General features: G+C 38.5%; 1 protein-coding gene across 2 annotated transcripts in view; it reads right to left on the bottom strand.

The window, feature by feature from the left end:
• The window catches only part of usp53a (ubiquitin specific peptidase 53a), a 39,295-nt gene that overhangs the window by 3,033 nt on the left and 17,139 nt on the right, over positions 1 to 19,123 (bottom strand). Inside the window, exons 11-17 of one of the 2 annotated variants that reach the window (XM_083540843.1) lie at positions 18,045 to 18,194; positions 16,190 to 16,324; positions 12,142 to 12,865; positions 9,294 to 9,358; positions 1,245 to 1,281; positions 413 to 1,119; positions 192 to 298 (exon numbers count right to left, since the gene is read on the bottom strand). In XM_083540843.1, coding sequence (XP_083396969.1) covers positions 222 to 298; positions 413 to 1,119; positions 1,245 to 1,281; positions 9,294 to 9,358; positions 12,142 to 12,865; positions 16,190 to 16,324; positions 18,045 to 18,194 — 1,895 coding nt within the window. In that variant the 3' untranslated portion in view covers positions 192 to 221. The remainder of the gene's footprint in view (positions 1 to 191; positions 299 to 412; positions 1,120 to 1,244; positions 1,282 to 9,293; positions 9,359 to 12,141; positions 12,866 to 16,189; positions 16,325 to 18,044; positions 18,195 to 19,123) is intronic. The other variant, XM_083540844.1, reaches the window with a different exon arrangement.

The raw sequence follows: 19,123 nt of genomic DNA on the forward strand, positions 1-19,123 counted from the left end.
AAAATTTAAAATAAATAAAAAATTAAGAAATAAATTTAAATAAAAATGAAATAAAAACACAATGTTGTGCATTTAAGCTCCTGTGTCTTGTTTTTTGATTGTTTTATAGACACACAGAGTTAGATCACAACTAAATTCAGCAATAGCACATTAACACCATGTACACACATAGTAAGTCATGTAATATTTACCTTTATGTCTAGCAGGAGTGATGTTTGGTGTCAGAGGAAGCCATGTTCATCCAGCCCCTTCACAGAAACAGGATTCCATTTAACAATGGGTTTACTGCTGGTATAAGCTGAAAATAAGGAGATTCTTTGGTCAAATTTAACACTTTACCCCGGCCGTGTTGACTTTTTATTAGAACAAATTATTAGTATGTCAAAGACATTACACTACACTGTAATAATACCTGTTTCTTTTTTAGTTCTGGGTGAAGCTGGGGTCTTTAGGTCTGCAGGAGCTGGGGAAAACCTTTCTCCATGATCGCTCTCACTAGATGATGTGTACTCTCCTGTTTTAGAATCTGAATGAAGAGCAGATCTTTTCTTATGGTACTTAGCCCGGTAAGTGTCTGTCATGCAGCTATCAACAGAAAAGTAGGTGGTTGGGATGGTGTGCTCTCCGGCGACATTGGATTCAGTGGAACAATCAGGGATGCTGGGACTCTTGTCCTCGCTCTCGCTGGTAGACAGGTCGTTCCTTTCGTGAATGGACGAGACGGATTTAGAGCTGCTGCCTGATGAGGAGAATGTGTGCGTACCAGAGTTCTCCAGCCATATCTCTGAGCTCATCTTTGACACAGCCACTTCTTGGTAGGCTGGGACTTTGGGGCTTAAGTGAGCAAAGTCTTGGGTCAGACCTCTCCTGTATTCATATCTCTGGACATGGGGTTTGGGGGGTAAAGGTGGAACTGAGGTGTGAGAAGGTCTCGGGGATGGGTGGTGAGGAATGAGTGGAGGAACATCAGATTGAGATAAAGTATCCTCCTGCTCTGACACAGGCCCAGACAAGTCATCAGAGCTGTTCCACTCTGAGCTACTCGTTTTGCTTAGAAATGCAGGCCCAGTGCTCCCATTCACTCCATCTACTCTGTTCCATGGCCCTCTTTTGTTTTGTCTGTTACAAAAAGAAAATATAATTCAATCATCTCCTCAAATTTACCAATGTTTTTGTGTGTGATTTTAAAAACGCAAAACAACTTGAAATGGTCAAATCGACAAAGATTTTCATCAACGCTTTACCTGGGAATGAGTTCACAAGTTTTTCCACGCATTTCACCTGTTCAAAAAACAAAATATAAATTAGACTTAGTTTAGACTTCTTTAAATTGTTTCAAACATACATTTTATTCGTTTGTATTTACTATTTGTTTAATGGACATTATATGTTTTACAGTATGTCTTTAGAGAATTGGTATGAATAGGTTAAAATTCATTCAGCCAAAGAATAAAGTTCTGGATGAAATCCCAGTTCAAGCCGCCTCTTAGTCGCCAGGAAATCAAATAAATAAACGAATAGATAACAGAAAAACATGGTTCAACTTCCGTGAAACTCCATTAAGTAAACATAGTAAACAACAAATAACTGAGGAAATAAACACTGGTGTCATCAAGTCACCAGTGTATAAGATTTGATCAAATCTAAATTGCCAAAAAAGTAGCAGCATTTCTCCAGGAAACTGAAAAAGCAAATACACCCACCAGGGGGCGTTCAGGCTCCAGCTAAAGAACTGTTAAGAAGCAACTACACTGCACAACGAATAAAGTGGTCTGGAACTCAATATAAAGAACAATCGTCACATATAGAAATTGAAAAAATTGTTAAATGAAAAACAAAGCATCCAAATTTCCAATAAATTCCAGGTAAATAAATATCATCAGGTACAAGGTACAGAAATAAACATTCTGTAGAGGCACCTGATAAAAAGTACACACAAACAAAAATGTAGACAAAAAAATCCCTGCATGGCCAGAAGACATCAGCATTTAAACAGAATGGTGCGAGTTCTCCCCTGAGATCGAACCTGCAAACCAAGAGACATGAAACTCCACTAGCCTGCATGACAAAGATGTGATGTGTCAGCGGACTGTTTTCTCCCTCCTTCTGTTATTATTTTCTCAGAGCATTAACAGCCAAATCCATTTCAGCCAGCACACTATTATGACAGGACTTTTTTCCCCCTTGTCTCTGCAAGCCGATCGTGTTTAAGCTGCTAAGCCCCTTGTAAAGCAGCTCTATTCGATGACCGCAACCAAAGTGATGGCAGCAGATACAAATGTAATGCGATCAACAAAAAGCATTTTGCACATGTTCAGGTGAAGATTAATTTGTGGATTTTTGCTGCTTGAAGGATCACAGGGAGTAAGTTGTACTTATTCGTCTAATAAACTTGCTGTACTGCAGACAGAAGAACAAACATAAAAATATATCTTATTTTTCATTTATTTACTACCTCTTGGTCATATTTGTAGAAAATGGAGCATTAATTTTCATTGTTATGCGGATGACACCCAGCTATATTTGTCCTCCAGACTAAATTGTACCCCTCTTTTGAAATGTATAGAAAAGATTAAATTTTGGTACTCGTGCAAACTTCTCAAGCTGAATATTGACAAAACAGAGGTTCTTCTGGTTGGCACTAAGTCGAATTTTTTAACTTTTAAAAAATCAATAGTTTCTTACTTTCGATTGATAACTCTATAATCTTCTCATCTCCTCAGGTTAAGTGTCTGGGTGTTGTCCTTAATAGCACATTGTCTTTTGAAAAGCATGTGAACAATATTACTTGGTCTGCGCACTTCCATCTACGAACATCATCCGTCTTCGTCCTCACATCTAATTCCACGGCTGTTCTTGAACATGCTCTAGTTACCTTTCACATTGATTATTCTAACTCCATTCTGTTTCAGGCACCTCACAAACTCCTTTACAGAAAACTTTCATTGATCCAGAACTCAGCTGCCCGTATAATTACTATAACCTCCTCCATCGAGCAGATCTTCCCTGTTCTTCATCATCTACACTAGCTTCCTGTCAAATATCTAATAGATTACAATATTCTGCTTCTCACTTCCAAAGCTCTTCATAATCATGCACCCCCATACCTCTTTGACTTGCTTTATACCTACACCCGAAAGCGCACTCTCAGATCTTCCTCATCCGGACATCTGGATGTCTGGGATGCAGTCATGATACCTGGACATTAGAGATATTTGACCTCAAACTTCACAAACCATGTCTTAATGGGGCATACTCTGTGTACAGGGATACTGTCATGCTGGAACATATTTGGGCCTCTTAGTTCCAGTAAAGTAACTCTGCAATCCTACAGCATACAAACATAATATAAAATTGTGAGACTATTGTAAGCCTAAAAAATTCAATGTCTTATGCTGTTGTGAGATTCCAAGTTTGGAAAAATCTCACAAATTGGTTTGGTCAACCTTTGACCCTATAGTGTAAAGTAGTTATACCCAAAGCTGTGGAAGCACAAGAAGACAAGTAAGGCCCTGTTATCATTTTCTCTTACATAAACAGTCACTCCTTCACCTGATCTTTCTTTCTTTGACGTGCTGTTGCCTAGAAATGACAACAAACCTTTGAAGACATTCCTGTGCCAGAAACCCTCCTGGGCTTTTAAAAAGCATTGATATCCAAAATAGCATCATATCAATGATTTCGGTCATTGTTTATTATTAGACTTAGATTCTGTGGAGTGCATGCAAGTCCCTTTGAATTAGTTAGTACTATTGAAACACTAAAATATGTTGAATACAGAAGAGTTATAGAAAAATTGAGAGTAACCTTCATTTTAAATCACAAGCATTTAACAAGGCGCATGCATATATATATATATATATATATACACACACACACACACACACACACACACACACACACACACACACACACACACACACCTTTTTTTTCTAAGCAGTAAAAACAATAACCACAGTTTGAGACATGACCTCATTTTCACTGCCCCCTGTATACACCTTGACTGAACACAGCCCAGCACACCGAACACTGATATTCTAATGATAGTCTCACACTTGAAGAAGCATTAATTAAGAACATAAATACATCATGTGGTGCGACGGCCCTCCTGGCAGCATGGAAGCTTAAGATAGAGTGGCTGAAAGGAAAAGGCTGTGGGTGGTACAACTGCACCCATAAATCAACACCGAGTTGATCTGGTCTGAACTGGGAGAGTGAGATCACTGGAAGTGAAACGACTCAGCTTGCTGTTCCACACCTGTTTCGCATGTTAACTTAGCCACACTTCAAAATCAAACAAATGGCTGATAAAGTACAAGCAGATGCAAAGGACATTTTTGAACATATTTGCTGCTAGAACATTTATGTACAATTCCGAAGATTTACTCGACACTGATCTTTAAACGTGTAGAAAACATAATTGACGTCCAACCTATAAGATATATTTGGAGTCCAAATGCTAAAACGATTCACGTGTCGCTAGCGTCAGAAGAAATTCTGTTCCAAAAACAGCCATTACAAAGCTACAATGATCAACTCTCAGGCAGATCAGATTGCTGTCAGATACACATATCAAGTTCAACCAATAATTCCTTATTCTGCACACAGTATTATTAGAAACAGATTATGCTTAATAGTAAGATTCTGTTAAGGTTATGTCCATTTAACAGGTTGAACTTTCAGTAGTTCCTGCTGACTTGACCTTTGGCTACAGCTGGTTGAACACAAAGTGCAGCTCTCAGCTGGGGAAAAGTAGTGAGCGCAGCACTGAGCTTATACAACTGCAAGCAAAATACAGGGCAGTTGGCATTTGAGGAAAAAAAGAAAATCACACATACAAGCAGCTTTCTTTTAAACGCCTCCTTAAAGGCATAAGTTAGAACATTAATACAGTCTAACCAAGCATAGTGAACGTGTTGAAATGGTTTTCGCTTGAGTAACCCGGGTTCCAGACCTGTTTGTGACATAGATGATAAAGACAGTGTGCAAAGTTTCAATTTAAGTTGGACTAAAAATATATAAAAAGAACAAACATACTCTATTAGTAATAGTAATATTAGTATTAACTATTGAGAAACTATCATTATCCATTAACATGGCTAATGTTTTAAAATATTGCTTATCTCGCATTTTATGCATGTACAAATTGAAAAAGAAACCTTATTTAAAATGATCTTTGTTAAATATTATAGATATAGATAAATATTTTTAAAAATCTATCTATATAGATGTGCCACGTGTGATAGAAGAGTATCTGCAAGAGTGAAAGGGAACGTTTATAGGACTGTGGTGAGACCTGCGATGTTGTATGGTTTAGAGACGGTGGCATTAGTAGGACTAAAAGACAGGAGGTGGAGCTGGAGGTAGCAGAGCTGAAGATGCTGAGATTTTCATTGGGAGTGAGGAGAATGCACAAGATAAAAAAATGAGTTTATTAGAGGGACCGTGCATGTAGGACGTTTTGGGGAAAAAATGAGTGAAGTCCGATTTAAATGGTATGGACATGTGCAGAGGAGGGACATGGGGTACAAGGGTGAGAGAATACTGAGGATGGACCCACCAGAAAAGAGGAAAAGAGGAAGGCCAAAGAGAAGGTTTATGGATGTGGTGAGGGAAGACATGCAGGTAGTTGGTTTGAAAGAGGCAGATATAGAGGACAGACTCTCCACAAGACTTTCTTGTCTACCCTTGCCTTGCCTTGGTATCCACGGAACAGCATGGGAATGATTTGCTTCCTACCTGGAAGGTCGCTCATACCAGGTAACATGGAGGGGATCCACATCTGCCCCATTCAGACTCACCACTGGTGTTCAACAAGGCTCAGTACTTGCTTCCCTCCTTTTCTCCCTCCATACCCACTTCATTGGTGAATTCATATCCTCACATGGGTTTTCTTACTACTGCTATGCAGATGACACTCAACTCATCTTTTTTTTTTCCCCTCACTCAGACACCACAGCTTCCACCAACTCTTCATGACTCTCTGCTCTGCCCTTAAGTTACTGCTCGCAACCTTGGGGTAACTATGGACACTCAACTGTCCTTCTCCTAACATGTCGCTTTCTTCTCTACAACATCTGAAGGATTCGACCATTTCTGTCCACACAGTTTAGATGCTTGTTCAGTCTCTTGTCATTTCTAGGCTGGACTACTGCAACTCTCTGCTGGCAGGTCTTCCTCTGAACGCTATTCGTCCACTGCAAATGATCCAAAATGCAGCTGCGTGACTTGTGTTAAATCCGCCCAAGTTCTCCCACCCCACCCCACTGCTGCGCTTTCTTCACTGGCTTCCATTATCAGATTTAAAACACTGATGCTTGCCTACAAGGCCAAAAATGGACCAGCACCATCTTACCTCAGAGACCTTATCACACCTCGCACTGCACCACGCTGTCTGAGATCCTCCAGCACTGCTCGACTGGTACCACCTTCTTTCATAATGAGAGGTAGGTATACTTCAAGGCTCTTCTCTGTTCTGGCACCGAGGTGGTGGAATGAACTTCCCCTAGATGTCCGTACAGCAGAGTCCCTGGCTATCTTTAAGCGCAGTTAAACACCTACCTCTTCCTGAAACACTTAATTAGCACTTTCCAACTTTGCTTTGTCAAAAAATCAAGAGATATAGTCTAATTTATATAATGTTTGTCCTGTATCGTACCAGTGTAGATTTATTCATTGCTAGAGACTTAAAGCTCTTTTGTATGTCGCTCTGGACCTAAGGGCGTCTGCTAAATGCTGCTAATGTAAATGTAATGCAAATGTAAATGTAGTATGGAGATGGACAATCCGCTGTGGCGACCCCTAATGGGAGCAGCCAATAAAGGAAGAAGAAGAAGAAGAAGAAGATAGCCGCACCAGGCCAGCAGTTTAAGAGCAGAAGTGGGCGAAGTTTACACAGTCTAAAGGTACCTAAGACATGTAGATTTCTTTTATAAGATGTGAGCTATTTTACATAGATCCTTTTTGTATTGATATCTGCATTACCATTACTTATATACCATGTTTGTTCTTTTAAAATAATTTTTGTCCACATGAAGTGTCTGCTTTATATAGGGGAAAAGACTAAGTGAAACTGCATGCTGTCTTCATCATCACAAACAGGGCTCAACCCCCGGTCACTAAAGTGAGAAGTTGACACTCCTGTGCAACTCGGGACTGAGAAATAAGTCATAGTTTTTATTTAATAGGTTCCTCAAAACACCAAATCGCTTCTAAAAAATATATAATCCAAAAAGTAAAATTCTTAAAATCCAAAAAGAAGGGCAGAGCAATAATTTAGTCCACACAACATAGCATGAGATAACAAGAGATCAATTACATTACAGCAAAGCACAAAGACTAAGTCTTAGAAATGGGGTGTGGAAAATGAAGAGAAGACAGGAGGCTCGGGAAACAAACTTATAGAAAACAGCACTCCGGTAATGAAACGGGGAAAAACTCGGGAACAGGGCAGGAGACTCAAGACACACAAACTTGGAACCAAGAACGCATTAAATCACATAAGCAACATAACATAACGGACAACATAACATCAAAGCATAAGAGCTAACAAACCATAAAAGATTCTTAACCCTGAATGTGGCTTACAGCAAAGTATTTTCTTTATAATTGTTTTCTATGGGAGGCGACGCTTAAGGTGGAAGTGCAGATTGCGTGTAAATATGCTTCGTTATATCATCAGACAAACTCCGGCAGCTGACGGCTAATGTGCATACGATTGTAACTTCATTAAAACTATTTTCATTAAATATTTTAGATATTGATTAAATAAAAATGTGTAAAAATAGCTGATACCTAATTATTTATTTATTTATTTATTTATTTATTTATTTATTTATGCAATCTATAGACTGTATAAGCTCCGCCCACCTCTGGTCTGAAACTGCTGTGACGTATTGCTGCTCTGTTCTGCAATTAGACATACAAAAATGTTTGTTCCTATTTGATTTTCTTTTCCGTTCATCCACAAAGAAACTGAAAAATGACTTGTTTCTCCGTAATTGGTCCTGGAGTATTTGAAGAAAAATGAAATGTCGGCCTTTTTTCATCTTAATTGAAAATTGAATGATCAGAAGATACATGGACCCAGTAAGACCATTACAATCTGGCCTCTGGATATCAGACATTTCAGACAAGAACATGAAGGCAGGGGAGTGGAGAAACTCAATTATATGGATTGTCACACTTTTGTATTTTTGCAGCTGTAGTTTGCAGGGAAATACATTTTTTGTTTATTTTGGGGCTAACGTTTTATTTGCTGCTGCAGCTTTAAACACTTGGATCATGACACTAAGCAGAATGAACACAGTGAAACTCGCACTGCAGACACAAAGGGCCTGAACGGGTGCCAAAAATGGCCTGTCAATACAATCTGCAAAATGGAACAGAATAAAATAGAAGGGAGAAACACTGACATTACATACAAGTCAACATCGAATGTAAAATAACGCCAGAACTCACAGGCACCTACATGACTCTAAAATGGCTTGTTCTGCAGTTTGGTTATTAAATACTACATATGTGTATCATCAACTTTAATATTTATTAAATATGTGAACATCTCAGAGAAGAGAGAAAGAGAAAACAACTCTTCAGAACAGAAAAACAGCAGACATGTCCATTAGTACAGAAGAGCTCACAGGCAGCACAAACTCAGCTCTAAATGCTGCTCTTTCCGCTTCAATTCATCAACTCATAACTGTTATATAAACCACCTTGGACAGGACAAAAACAGCTAAAGCTGATGATCGGGGACAAATGTTCAGCTGACTGATACCATTTACCCCTTTAACACATCAAGTCATCTGAGGTACCATCATGGGGCAGCTCAGAAAACAAGAGCAGAGACAAAACAAAAACACTTTCTTTACACGTGGGTTTAAATGTCACCTTCCTGACAACCATGCTCTTGTCATTTTCCACCAGTGTGGGCACAGCTGGGCAGCACCAGTCTTTAATTCTGCATCACTCCTGCAGAGAAGCCAAGAAACACTGGCCCTGGCTGCCATTCTGAGAAACAGCAAACATTTCTTTGTCTTTGTTGTTTACTTTCTAGCGAGTGTGTTGCATTCTTGACTAATCCGTAGGAGGCTGAATGACATCTTTATTGTGAGCCGTGTGTCACAATGAGCAGACACAGGGCACACACTTAGACTCCGGCACTCTCCCACACTCTCCCTCTTATACTTTTGACATTCAGAAAATGAAAAAATAAAACATTTAAAGACAAGATTCCAGTGATCTGAGACAACATCCATCTTATTTTGCTATCCATCAAGAGCTGATGCACTTACCGTAAGAAAGCCTCTGTGAACCGTCTGCCCTCGTGTCCTCATACCTCTGTTGGTAGTCTGGGTCCCTAAGAAGTACACAATTAACACACTTGGTGACAAAACACAATAGCTAAACTCCTTATGTGGATTTTGTCAGTGTATATTGCAGGTTATAAGTTTTTCCCACACACCCTGGCTTTTCAAGAGCTTACACCCTCAACAAAACTATTGCTTCACCATGGTGAAATGTGATCACCACATCTCTTCTTTACCTCAGAAACATTTATGCATCCATGACTGTGGAGGGATTTGATAACACTGTAAATTATACGTTGGCTGTAAAGATTTATCAAATTTCAAACTAAAACAAGAAGAACTAAGTCACAAATGCAGTAAATACTACTGACACTCGCATACAGCTTGTTACATTCCTACACAACAATGCCTTAATCTTCTAGACAGACTAATAGCATGTTTGAAACAGTTAAATAACAAAAGACATATTTATATTATATAAGTCTTAACATTGTTATATTTCACTAAACTACCACCACAAATACTGTATTATAAAACCACAAAAATATACATCATATGAACAAAAGTATTGGGACACCTGACTTTTTCAGCAATATGTGGTTCTTTCCCAAACTGTTACCACAAGTGAAAAACTCACAATTGTATAGCATGTCTCTGGATGTGGTAGTATATCATTTCCCTTCACTTGAACTAGGAAACCCAAACCTGTTCCAGCATGACAAATTCCTTACATGGAATGGAATCAGGGCTACAGCTAGCAATTATTTTAGTAATCAGATAAAAAGTATTTTTTCTTTATTGAAGATCAGTACTAAATAGACAAGAGAAACTAAGACAGGTGTTTTTTGTTACAATAAACAAGAAATTTTCAACGTGTGCTAAAATTGCATGTAAGAATATCTGTGAAAACTAAACCTGTTTAGTGCATTTAATTGCCATATTAAATCATAATGCAAATACAAATATAAAAATATAAAAATCTATTTCAAGTAACTTTAAAAAAAAAAAGGTTAACGCACTGTACAGTGTTTTCTTTATGTGTTAGTTTGAAATGATCCCAAACTTTGTAAACTTTCTGTTGTGTTCTTTGGCCTGAATCCTCGCCCCTCGCCGTTTTCTCTCCGTTCCGAATTTTTTCTTTCGGCAGCGTCTTCTGTGTTACCTTTCCAGGGGTTTCTTTTTTATAAATGTGGTGTACGCACAAAACCACTTTCCACAAATTGTGATTTATATAAAAAAATAAAATAAAATAAAGAAATAAAGAAAAAAAGAAAGGGACGGTGCTGTGAGGATTGGGCAGCAGTCGAAGCTTAGACTGCTGCCCCCGCGACCCGAATTACGGATAAGCGGGAGAAAATGAATGAATGAATGAATGAGTTACTCGAGGAATCGTTTCAGCCCTAGTTGGAAAAGAAGATTTTGAGCAGCCTGCTCCAAAGCTTTGACCTCAACCCTATTAAACACATTTGAGATGAATTGGAATGCTGACTGCACCCCAGGCCTCCTCACCCTACGTCAGTCCTGACTTTACTAATAACCCTGTTGTTGAATGAGCAGAAATCTCCACAATCACACACAAAAATAAAGTGAAACGTCTCTTCAGAAGAGTGGCGGTTATTATAACAGCAAACAGGGTCTAAAGGTGGAATGGGATGTTCAAAACGCACATACGAATCTTATGGTCAGGTGTACAAAAACTTTTGTCCATTTAGTGTCATCTAAACACAATACTAATAACCCCCCCAGTTTATTTCATGCTGAAAGCAGGAATATTAAACATGCATTGAAAGAAAGAAAGAAAAAACAATCCTTGCTTTAATATTGAAAATGCTAATTATGTTATACCTACTAAAATCTGCAATTATGATATTTGATAGTTGTACATTTTCACCCCACTTATTTCACTTCAGCCAGTTTAATTGAAGGCCTTAAGTAAATTGGCCTTAAGGTTGTATTATTATTTTATCTGTGAAAAACTGCCAACAGCACCGACATTCAATTTCAATTACTGAGTCTGTAAATTACTGCAACAGCAATTTTCCTCATCAAACTCTGCCGCAGCGGGAGAGCACTTGAACGTGGATGCAGCACTTTAGCACACTCAGTAGTTTGATGTCTGAATGGTGTATTAGATTTTTTTTTATTAATAGCAATTAAAATCAATCAATCAATCAATCAATCAATCAATCGGTAATCAACAAAGTATCCTCCTAGGTCATAAATATCACACAAATATACTGTACATGTTTGAGGTAGATCAGTAATAAATTTTATGAATAGTGCAAAACCTTTGAGTTTTATACCACTTTGTAGCAAGAAGTAAGCAATTATACATGTGATATAGTGCTCATTAAAAGTGCTAACTAATGTTATTATAACAGCAATAAATAATACAATTGTGTTTAAATCTGGGCAAAAGTCTGTCTATTTAATATTCCATATAGCAACCTGCAATACGATGTATAAGAAAGCCTTAGTATACTGTAGATTTATGTACGGAAATTTTTCAGTGTGTGGAAAATGCCATTGTGGTGAATTATTTGTATTTGCTCAGTTAATTTAAAGCTTGAGATAAACCACTTAGCAAAAAACACATACTATTCCTAACAATTCTAAAAGCATTAATTATCTCACACTGAAGTAGAGGTATACATGCTTCCTACTCACAACCAGCAGCACTTCAATACTTCAGTCAAACTGAAAATAACAGAAACCAGCAACTTCTAAAATGCCAAAAATGTCACTTCCAATGATTGTATTTTATAAGAAACCTGTAACCCATCTCTGATTTCACCCAATGACAAAAGAAATGCAGAAAGAAAACCACCCTTACCTCAGCACACGTACCTCAGGCACACGTCGTAACTCTTTCGTGCCTATATTCTCCACCACAGGAAAATCCAAAGTAGCTGAACCATTGCTGATTCTGTCGCTGCTCTCATATCCGGATTCCATTCGCTGGTTTTTCAAGTTTTCCTTTTTCAGTGTGAAGTGATTGACAGTGCCTTTAGTCCTTTCCCTATCGCGGCTTTCCGATTCCGGTGAGCTCCTGTTGCCCAGCTCGTGGCGCTGCTCATCCTCATAAATAGTCATCAAGCTTTTGGGTTTAGCATCTTCACGTGGAGACCAGCTGTTTTTTTGCTCATAGGGAATCCTCTTCTGGCCGGAGACCATTTGACCCTGGATAGGGAGATGACGGTCACCGTCACTGCTTAGTATGCTGTCTACATTGAGGACCTCACGCATAGGCTTCCATCCTCGGTTACCACGAGTGCGTGATGTTACATTAGCCCGCTCTCTCGAGTCAAAGCTACTGTCCGTATCGTAACCATTGGAGAAATCTATTTTTGAGGACGGATTGCTGGACGGAGGAAGAACCGGGACACGAGGCTGAGATTGGGAACGTGGCGCATGGGCTACACGCCTGTTTGTGCGGGGCGAACGCTCTGTCCGTGTCGGGCCCCTGCCCTGACTTCTATACAGCCGAGACTCTGGTGTCATAAATCTGTTCTCAGGAGGAGAGAGCGACCGTGAGTAGGACCTCTCAGAGGCAGTGTCTGGGAAAAGACATTAAGAGAAAAAAAAGAATTTCAATCAGAGATTTTCTCAATACTTTGTAGTGTGAGCATACTGTAGAAACAAGTTAAATTTGGTCTAAACAAGGCTACAGACTTCTCTAGATCTCTGGTATGAGGATAATACACAATGCTTTGGTGCAAAGTCCACTGCTTTTTATCTCACGTTAAATGTACAAGGGTAGTGACAATTGAGCTAGCAAAGACCATTATCAGGCCTTGAGACTGAGTAGTAATAACAAATATGCACATAAGTTTATAGGCATAAAATAAAAATCAGCGCAGTTGCATTCAACAAGCATTTGCAACCTCAATTCCTGCATGCTTAAATACTTGTCTGAGAAAGCAGAAAGAACGAGCGCCATCATAGGGGTCCAGTTCCAGTAATCGACACAGAATCTAATACTCAAGACACACGCACACCACCTTTGTGTAAAAGCTGTTAATGATTGGCATTGGGTTCCCATCCAAGCTCGTAAAAAACATCTCAGTGAAACAGACAGTCCAGAAGTAAATGTACTGCAGTGACAGTTATGTGATATGATACGAGAGTTAATATCTGCCGGGACGCTGTATCAATCACTGGATAGAAAAACTTCAGGGCTTTTACTCTGGCTACATTAGCAATTTTGTAATATTTTGCTGACAAGGCAGGTAAAAAGGCTTTAAATCATGCTAGGACCAATTTTAGGTGCCTGTGTGTGTGTGTATGTGTATGCACTTCAAACATTACATTTCAATTAAAACTCAAGGCTCTTAAAACCCTCACAAAAGCTCCTTGCATAATAATTGATTGATAGCAGCATGTATGGTCAGAAGAGTAAGAATTTAAAGTCATGGTACTTATCAGACACAATTTATGGAAAGTGTATGCATTAAAACAAGCACATGTTCCACTTTAAGGGTTAGGTACCTATTTTGTATTCAAAATGAAAATAGATTCCTTATTAATAATTATCTTTCAGGATGTTAGCTGCACTCTAACTGAGACGCTGGTTGACCTATTTCACCAAGAGTTAAATACAAACTCACTTATTTGCACTGATTCGGTGGTCTATTTCTAGACACAGACACAGTATACACATATTTAAAGGCAGTGGCTCAGTGATTAAGGCTACTGATCAAATAGTATTATAGTGCTTATTAAAATTGCTACCCAACATCCCTGCATATTACAATTGTGATAAAATCGGAGCAATAGCCTGTAATAAGCAATTCATTCAGCAACTAGCAACAGTCTATTTAAAAGGTCTCAGTATACTGTACATTTATTTAATATGTGGAAATATCAATATCTGGAAAATTCAATGACCAGCTCATGGGCGCAGTGGTGTTCATCTAATTTCAAGCTTAGTGATTAGGTAAACAATTAATATACATAGTAATATAAAAATAAATATACACTCTTAATTCTATAGTTTTATGTATCAGTACCTGATAAAAAAAATATATCTGGTGCTTAGCAGATCACAGAATTCCTTAAATATAACTGCAGATGCACAACATATATTGCTCCATGTCATTATCCATTTTACAAAAATAAAGCCAAAATAAAGAAACTATATGTAAAAAACAAAGTACGCCCTTACTGCTTCCACAGGATTTGAGTTAAGTAGCATCCAGCTGCTGCTCAAATGCTCTTGATTAATTGATCATCAGCAAGTGTGACCGTCTCTATAAAACCCCATGTGTTCAGGTGTGTGTTAACACAATGCCAATGAGGGAAGACATAAGCAATGACCTTATAGAAGCAACTTTTGCTGCCCATCAATTTGGGCAGGGTTATAGGGCCATTTTCATCAATTTAAAGCTAATCATTCTACAGTGAAAATGATTATTTACAAATGCAAAACATTTAAGAAGTTGACAATCAGGAACAGAACAGGAGTGGACATTCCAGCAAATTCACTCCACAGTCAGAGAAATCACAAAAAGACAAGTTACATCTCAGACTCTTTAGGCCTTACTAAGCATGATAAAGTTCATGACAGTACAATTAGCAAAAGGCTGAACAAGTATGGCTAGGTTGGAAAGTTATAACCCATGTTTTTTAGAGAAAGCCTAAAGAACATAGCAGATTGGGTTAGGTTTGCATCCAAACAAACCACAAGACTTCTGGACCAGAGTCAGAAGAGCCCAAAGTGGAGATGTTTGTCCATAATTCACAGTGACTCGTTTGATGAAAATCAACACAGCAGATCAGCACAAGCACCTACAGCACAGTGGTGGAGGGGTGATGACTTGGGCTTGTTTGGCAAGTCACCGAGTTAGCAATGAACTCCTCTATATAATAAAGTAAAGACAGCTAGAGATAAGCCAAATCTGGGTCATGCAACAGGACAATGATTCCAAGCACACCAGTAACTCGACAACGGAATGGCTTTTACAAGGTGCTGAAAGGGCCCAGACCTTAAAATCCAGACCTCAACCCGACTAAAATGTTGGCATGACCTTAAGAGAGCTGAGCATAAACAAACGCCTGCAAACATCAATGGGCTAAAGCAACAATGAATAAAATTGAGCAAAAATTCCCCCACAGTGTTGAGAGACTAAACGAGTCATACAGAACACAATTACCTCAAGTTATTGCTGCAAAAGGAGGTTCTAGAAGCTATTGAATCAAACGGTTTTGTTTTGTTTTTTACACATGGCTTAGTTTTTGTAAAAATAAATAAATAACATAGGTTAATATGTCGTGTTATTTATCTGAGGTTGTATTTATTTAATTCTAAGGCCTTCTAACAACTAAATTATTTGTATTATATCCTGATACATAAAACCATAGAATTCAAAGAGGGTGTGCTTTGTTTTTCACACAACTAAATGGCCATGATGAAGACATGTCTGAGATAAAATGCTTTCAGTTAAATATCATGCGCATCAAATTTACGTTACAAGGATGCACTAAGGCCTGCTGGGAAAAACACTCTCACTGCATGACTCCATTCCTAACACAATTATTAAAGCATTATTTACACAACACCAAACTGGAAAAATGGTCTACTTCTATTCCATAAAAGCAAAATGATATCGGAGTCAGCTGAGCTTTTAGTGCCAAGGTCCCTAAATGTTGGAATGCAATCATCCAGGAGCAATGTTCATGCATTATTACTATTATTCTTTTTTTGCTTTCTATTGGAATAAAATAATAGCATTTTTTTTCCAACATAAAACTTTATTTTTCACACTTTCTCCTTTTTTACATTTTAATAAGTTCCTTGTCTTTTTTTTTGTGGACAGTGTTATTAATGCTATAAAACTGAAACAAGTGTGTTTCTGTGTCTGTGTGTGCATATTCCTTCTTACCTCTGTGTCTTGATGTTTCTGGCCCTTGGCGTGTTTTATCGTTGTCTTTCTTGATGATGTTGATGTTGCGGGCTTCTCTGGCTACTTCTCGGGAGAGCTCTCTCAAGAAGGCTTTTGGGTCACTGCTCATTTTCACTGCAACAAAAACAGGGTTTGGTGTAAACCTAAAAGATCCAAAACAGTTGATAACCAAGCTCTGCTTTTAGTTTTAATTAATAGTCATGTTCAGTTTAGATTTGCTGTTTCTAAGGTACAACTACGGGACTCAACTAATAGGACAAGCAAGAAAACCTGCCGAACTGGCAAATCCTTACAAAAACATAACTTACATCTACTTATAGTCATACTATGCCTATATTTATTTATTTATTTATTTATTTATTTATTTATATATATTTAAGGTGTCGGCTAGTTTTATTGTTGCTCCAGCTTCATGCGCTTATTGTAGATCTTACACTGCATTTATGGGAAGTCTTACACTAAACATTACTTAGACAACAGGAAGAAATATCTGCTACCAGACTCTCTCACTACACCCTTGAGGCTTCTGGGAAAAGCCTGGAGAGACTTAAAAAGGATCGATGCCTGTTTGATGAATGTGTGCGCCTTGCTGTTTTTTGCTGCGTGCAAGAAAATGGAAAAAAAAAAACAAGCAAAGTGTTGCAGAAATGAGCACATTGTACAGGAAAGACTTTCCAATGCTATTAACACCACTCCATACCAAATCAGCAGTATGAGAGGAAACAAGAAGAAAGGTTTAAAACTATTGAATATTTTAGGGTGTATTTGAGCACCGGGGAAACATGAGCTATGCAATGTGCTGACAAGAGAGGAGTGTGCCCTGCTTGACGAAACATTCTGATTCAGCAGGGCAGCTACACACTCACGCAGCCAGTCAGGCAACATTTCTCCCAAAATGTACTGAGGCTGGATGAGATTGCGAAATGTGCATTAGCACACGTCATGCACCTTGTTCAGGAAGCACGTTCAAACCAACACCCTTCCAGGCTTATATTTGTAAGCAACTGACATTGGAAAGGAACTTGTCTAAATCACATGATTTTTAAACAAACAAACAAAAAAAAAGAAAGAGGAAAATCGGCATGTACTGTATATGCGTAACAATATTTACGTCAGAGTGAAGCAAGTCATGTGATGACCTAACAAGGTATTTTGGTGCACTAGAATAAAAACGTTGCGTCTCGTACAGTAGGAAATGTCCTCTGAAAAACTGCTGAGCTGAACCCCTTCAAAGCTCAGCCTTGCTTTATTAGTTTCGTGTCTGAGCCAGAACAGATACCTCGGATAACTCGAGGTGAAAAAATGTAAATAAAAATCCTTTAAGGTCAGATGAAAGCTTTCATTATTGAAATAATATTGACAATCATAAAGAAGGCTTAATCTAAATACAGATGGTAATAAGAGAGGAATGTCCAATAAGAACATGCTGTCCTTGTCCGTTCTTTATTGGATTTCCATTGGATGCCTACATTTCCTCAAGCCATTCCTCTCTACTAAAACCTTCAGGATAAACTGAATGAAAACAAATCATACTGTCAGAGTTATTACTGGCAGAATCAACAATGCTGTACTTTGGACCTTGCTACACTATATATATATATATAAAAGAAAAGAACTGCCTGCTAATAGGATTTCACATTTCTTGTCAAGCCCATCTCGTAAAAATGGAACAGTAACAGGAACAACTTTTCATCTTAAGCAATAAAATGGGCAACATTCTCCTCAGCACTTTGATAAAATGACAAAAAAAAGGGTTTTATACAGGGACAGTGTTAATCAGTCATAGGCTTCTTTTAGGTTTATACTGTGTGCTGCTGCTTGTTTTATTCTCTACCTGGTCCTCTTCCGCCGCTGGTCTGGTTCGTGCCACGCTTGAATGCCGACAGAGGCTGGCTCTTATGCTTTAAAGTACCCTGACCTGACAACAGAGCACTGAGGTTTTCTCGGGTCAGTTCCAGCTTCTTGATGCCTGGCTGCGGGGTGCCTGTGTGTGAATATGTGCGTAATCAAACACACCGAGAGAAATAAAAGTAAGACAAACCATTGCACCCTAAATGAATACATTATACCACTCCAAAACATGGTCGTTAGTGACATTTTAAAATGGCATATCAAACCATCAAAATTTCTTATGTACTCTGCGGGTTGTCGTTCAGGGTATGCAAGGTCGACACATAGTTCATCTCTCAGTGAAAGTACTAAGAACACCAACACGTATTACTTCCACATGAATGCAGTAGCGCACTCAGTGCACGGTACATCAGCTTTTAGTCTGCCCTCTGTCCCGGTCAGTGTTATGTACAAGTCTGTTTTTTTAAAGCAGACACAAGTTTTCAAATAGAGCTATAACTTTTACAGGCAATATGTGTCATCTTGATCATTAGTCACTGAACCAGTTAATAATCATAAGCGAAGCCCACTGTCAAGAACACATGGCAAACGATTAAATTTTTTTTTTTTTTACTTAGTATGTTTTACAAATCTACATAGATGGCACATGGCAACCGAGAATTATCAAAGTGGCAAATGTAAACTGACTGCACTGACAGCAAAAGCAACATACAGAAGTCAATTTGCATGATCAATACATGAGCTCAGATTAATCGTATCACTGTTTGTCCCTTTTAATGTTGTGCACACACACATACACACAAAGTCCAGCTCTAATTACCCACCTGCACAGGATTCTATTTATTTGTAATGCTTTATTAAGTCTAAAGCTCAGCAGTTCATCACAGAAGCCCACAGAGCATGAACATCAGCGCCAACTGACGCGGCTAAATCAGCACTAATCAAGCTGAAATGTTTTCATCCCGCACCAGCTGTGTACAAATAGGTCACGTTTTACCAAAAGGTCACTAAGCCCGCTGGGTTGCTCGGGGTCAAATCAGGACGTTAGAGCCTAGAAACCAG

Source organism: Silurus aristotelis (assembly GCF_946808225.1).
Source record: "Silurus aristotelis genome assembly, chromosome: 5".
In the NCBI taxonomy this organism is placed as follows: Eukaryota; Metazoa; Chordata; class Actinopteri; order Siluriformes; family Siluridae; genus Silurus; species Silurus aristotelis.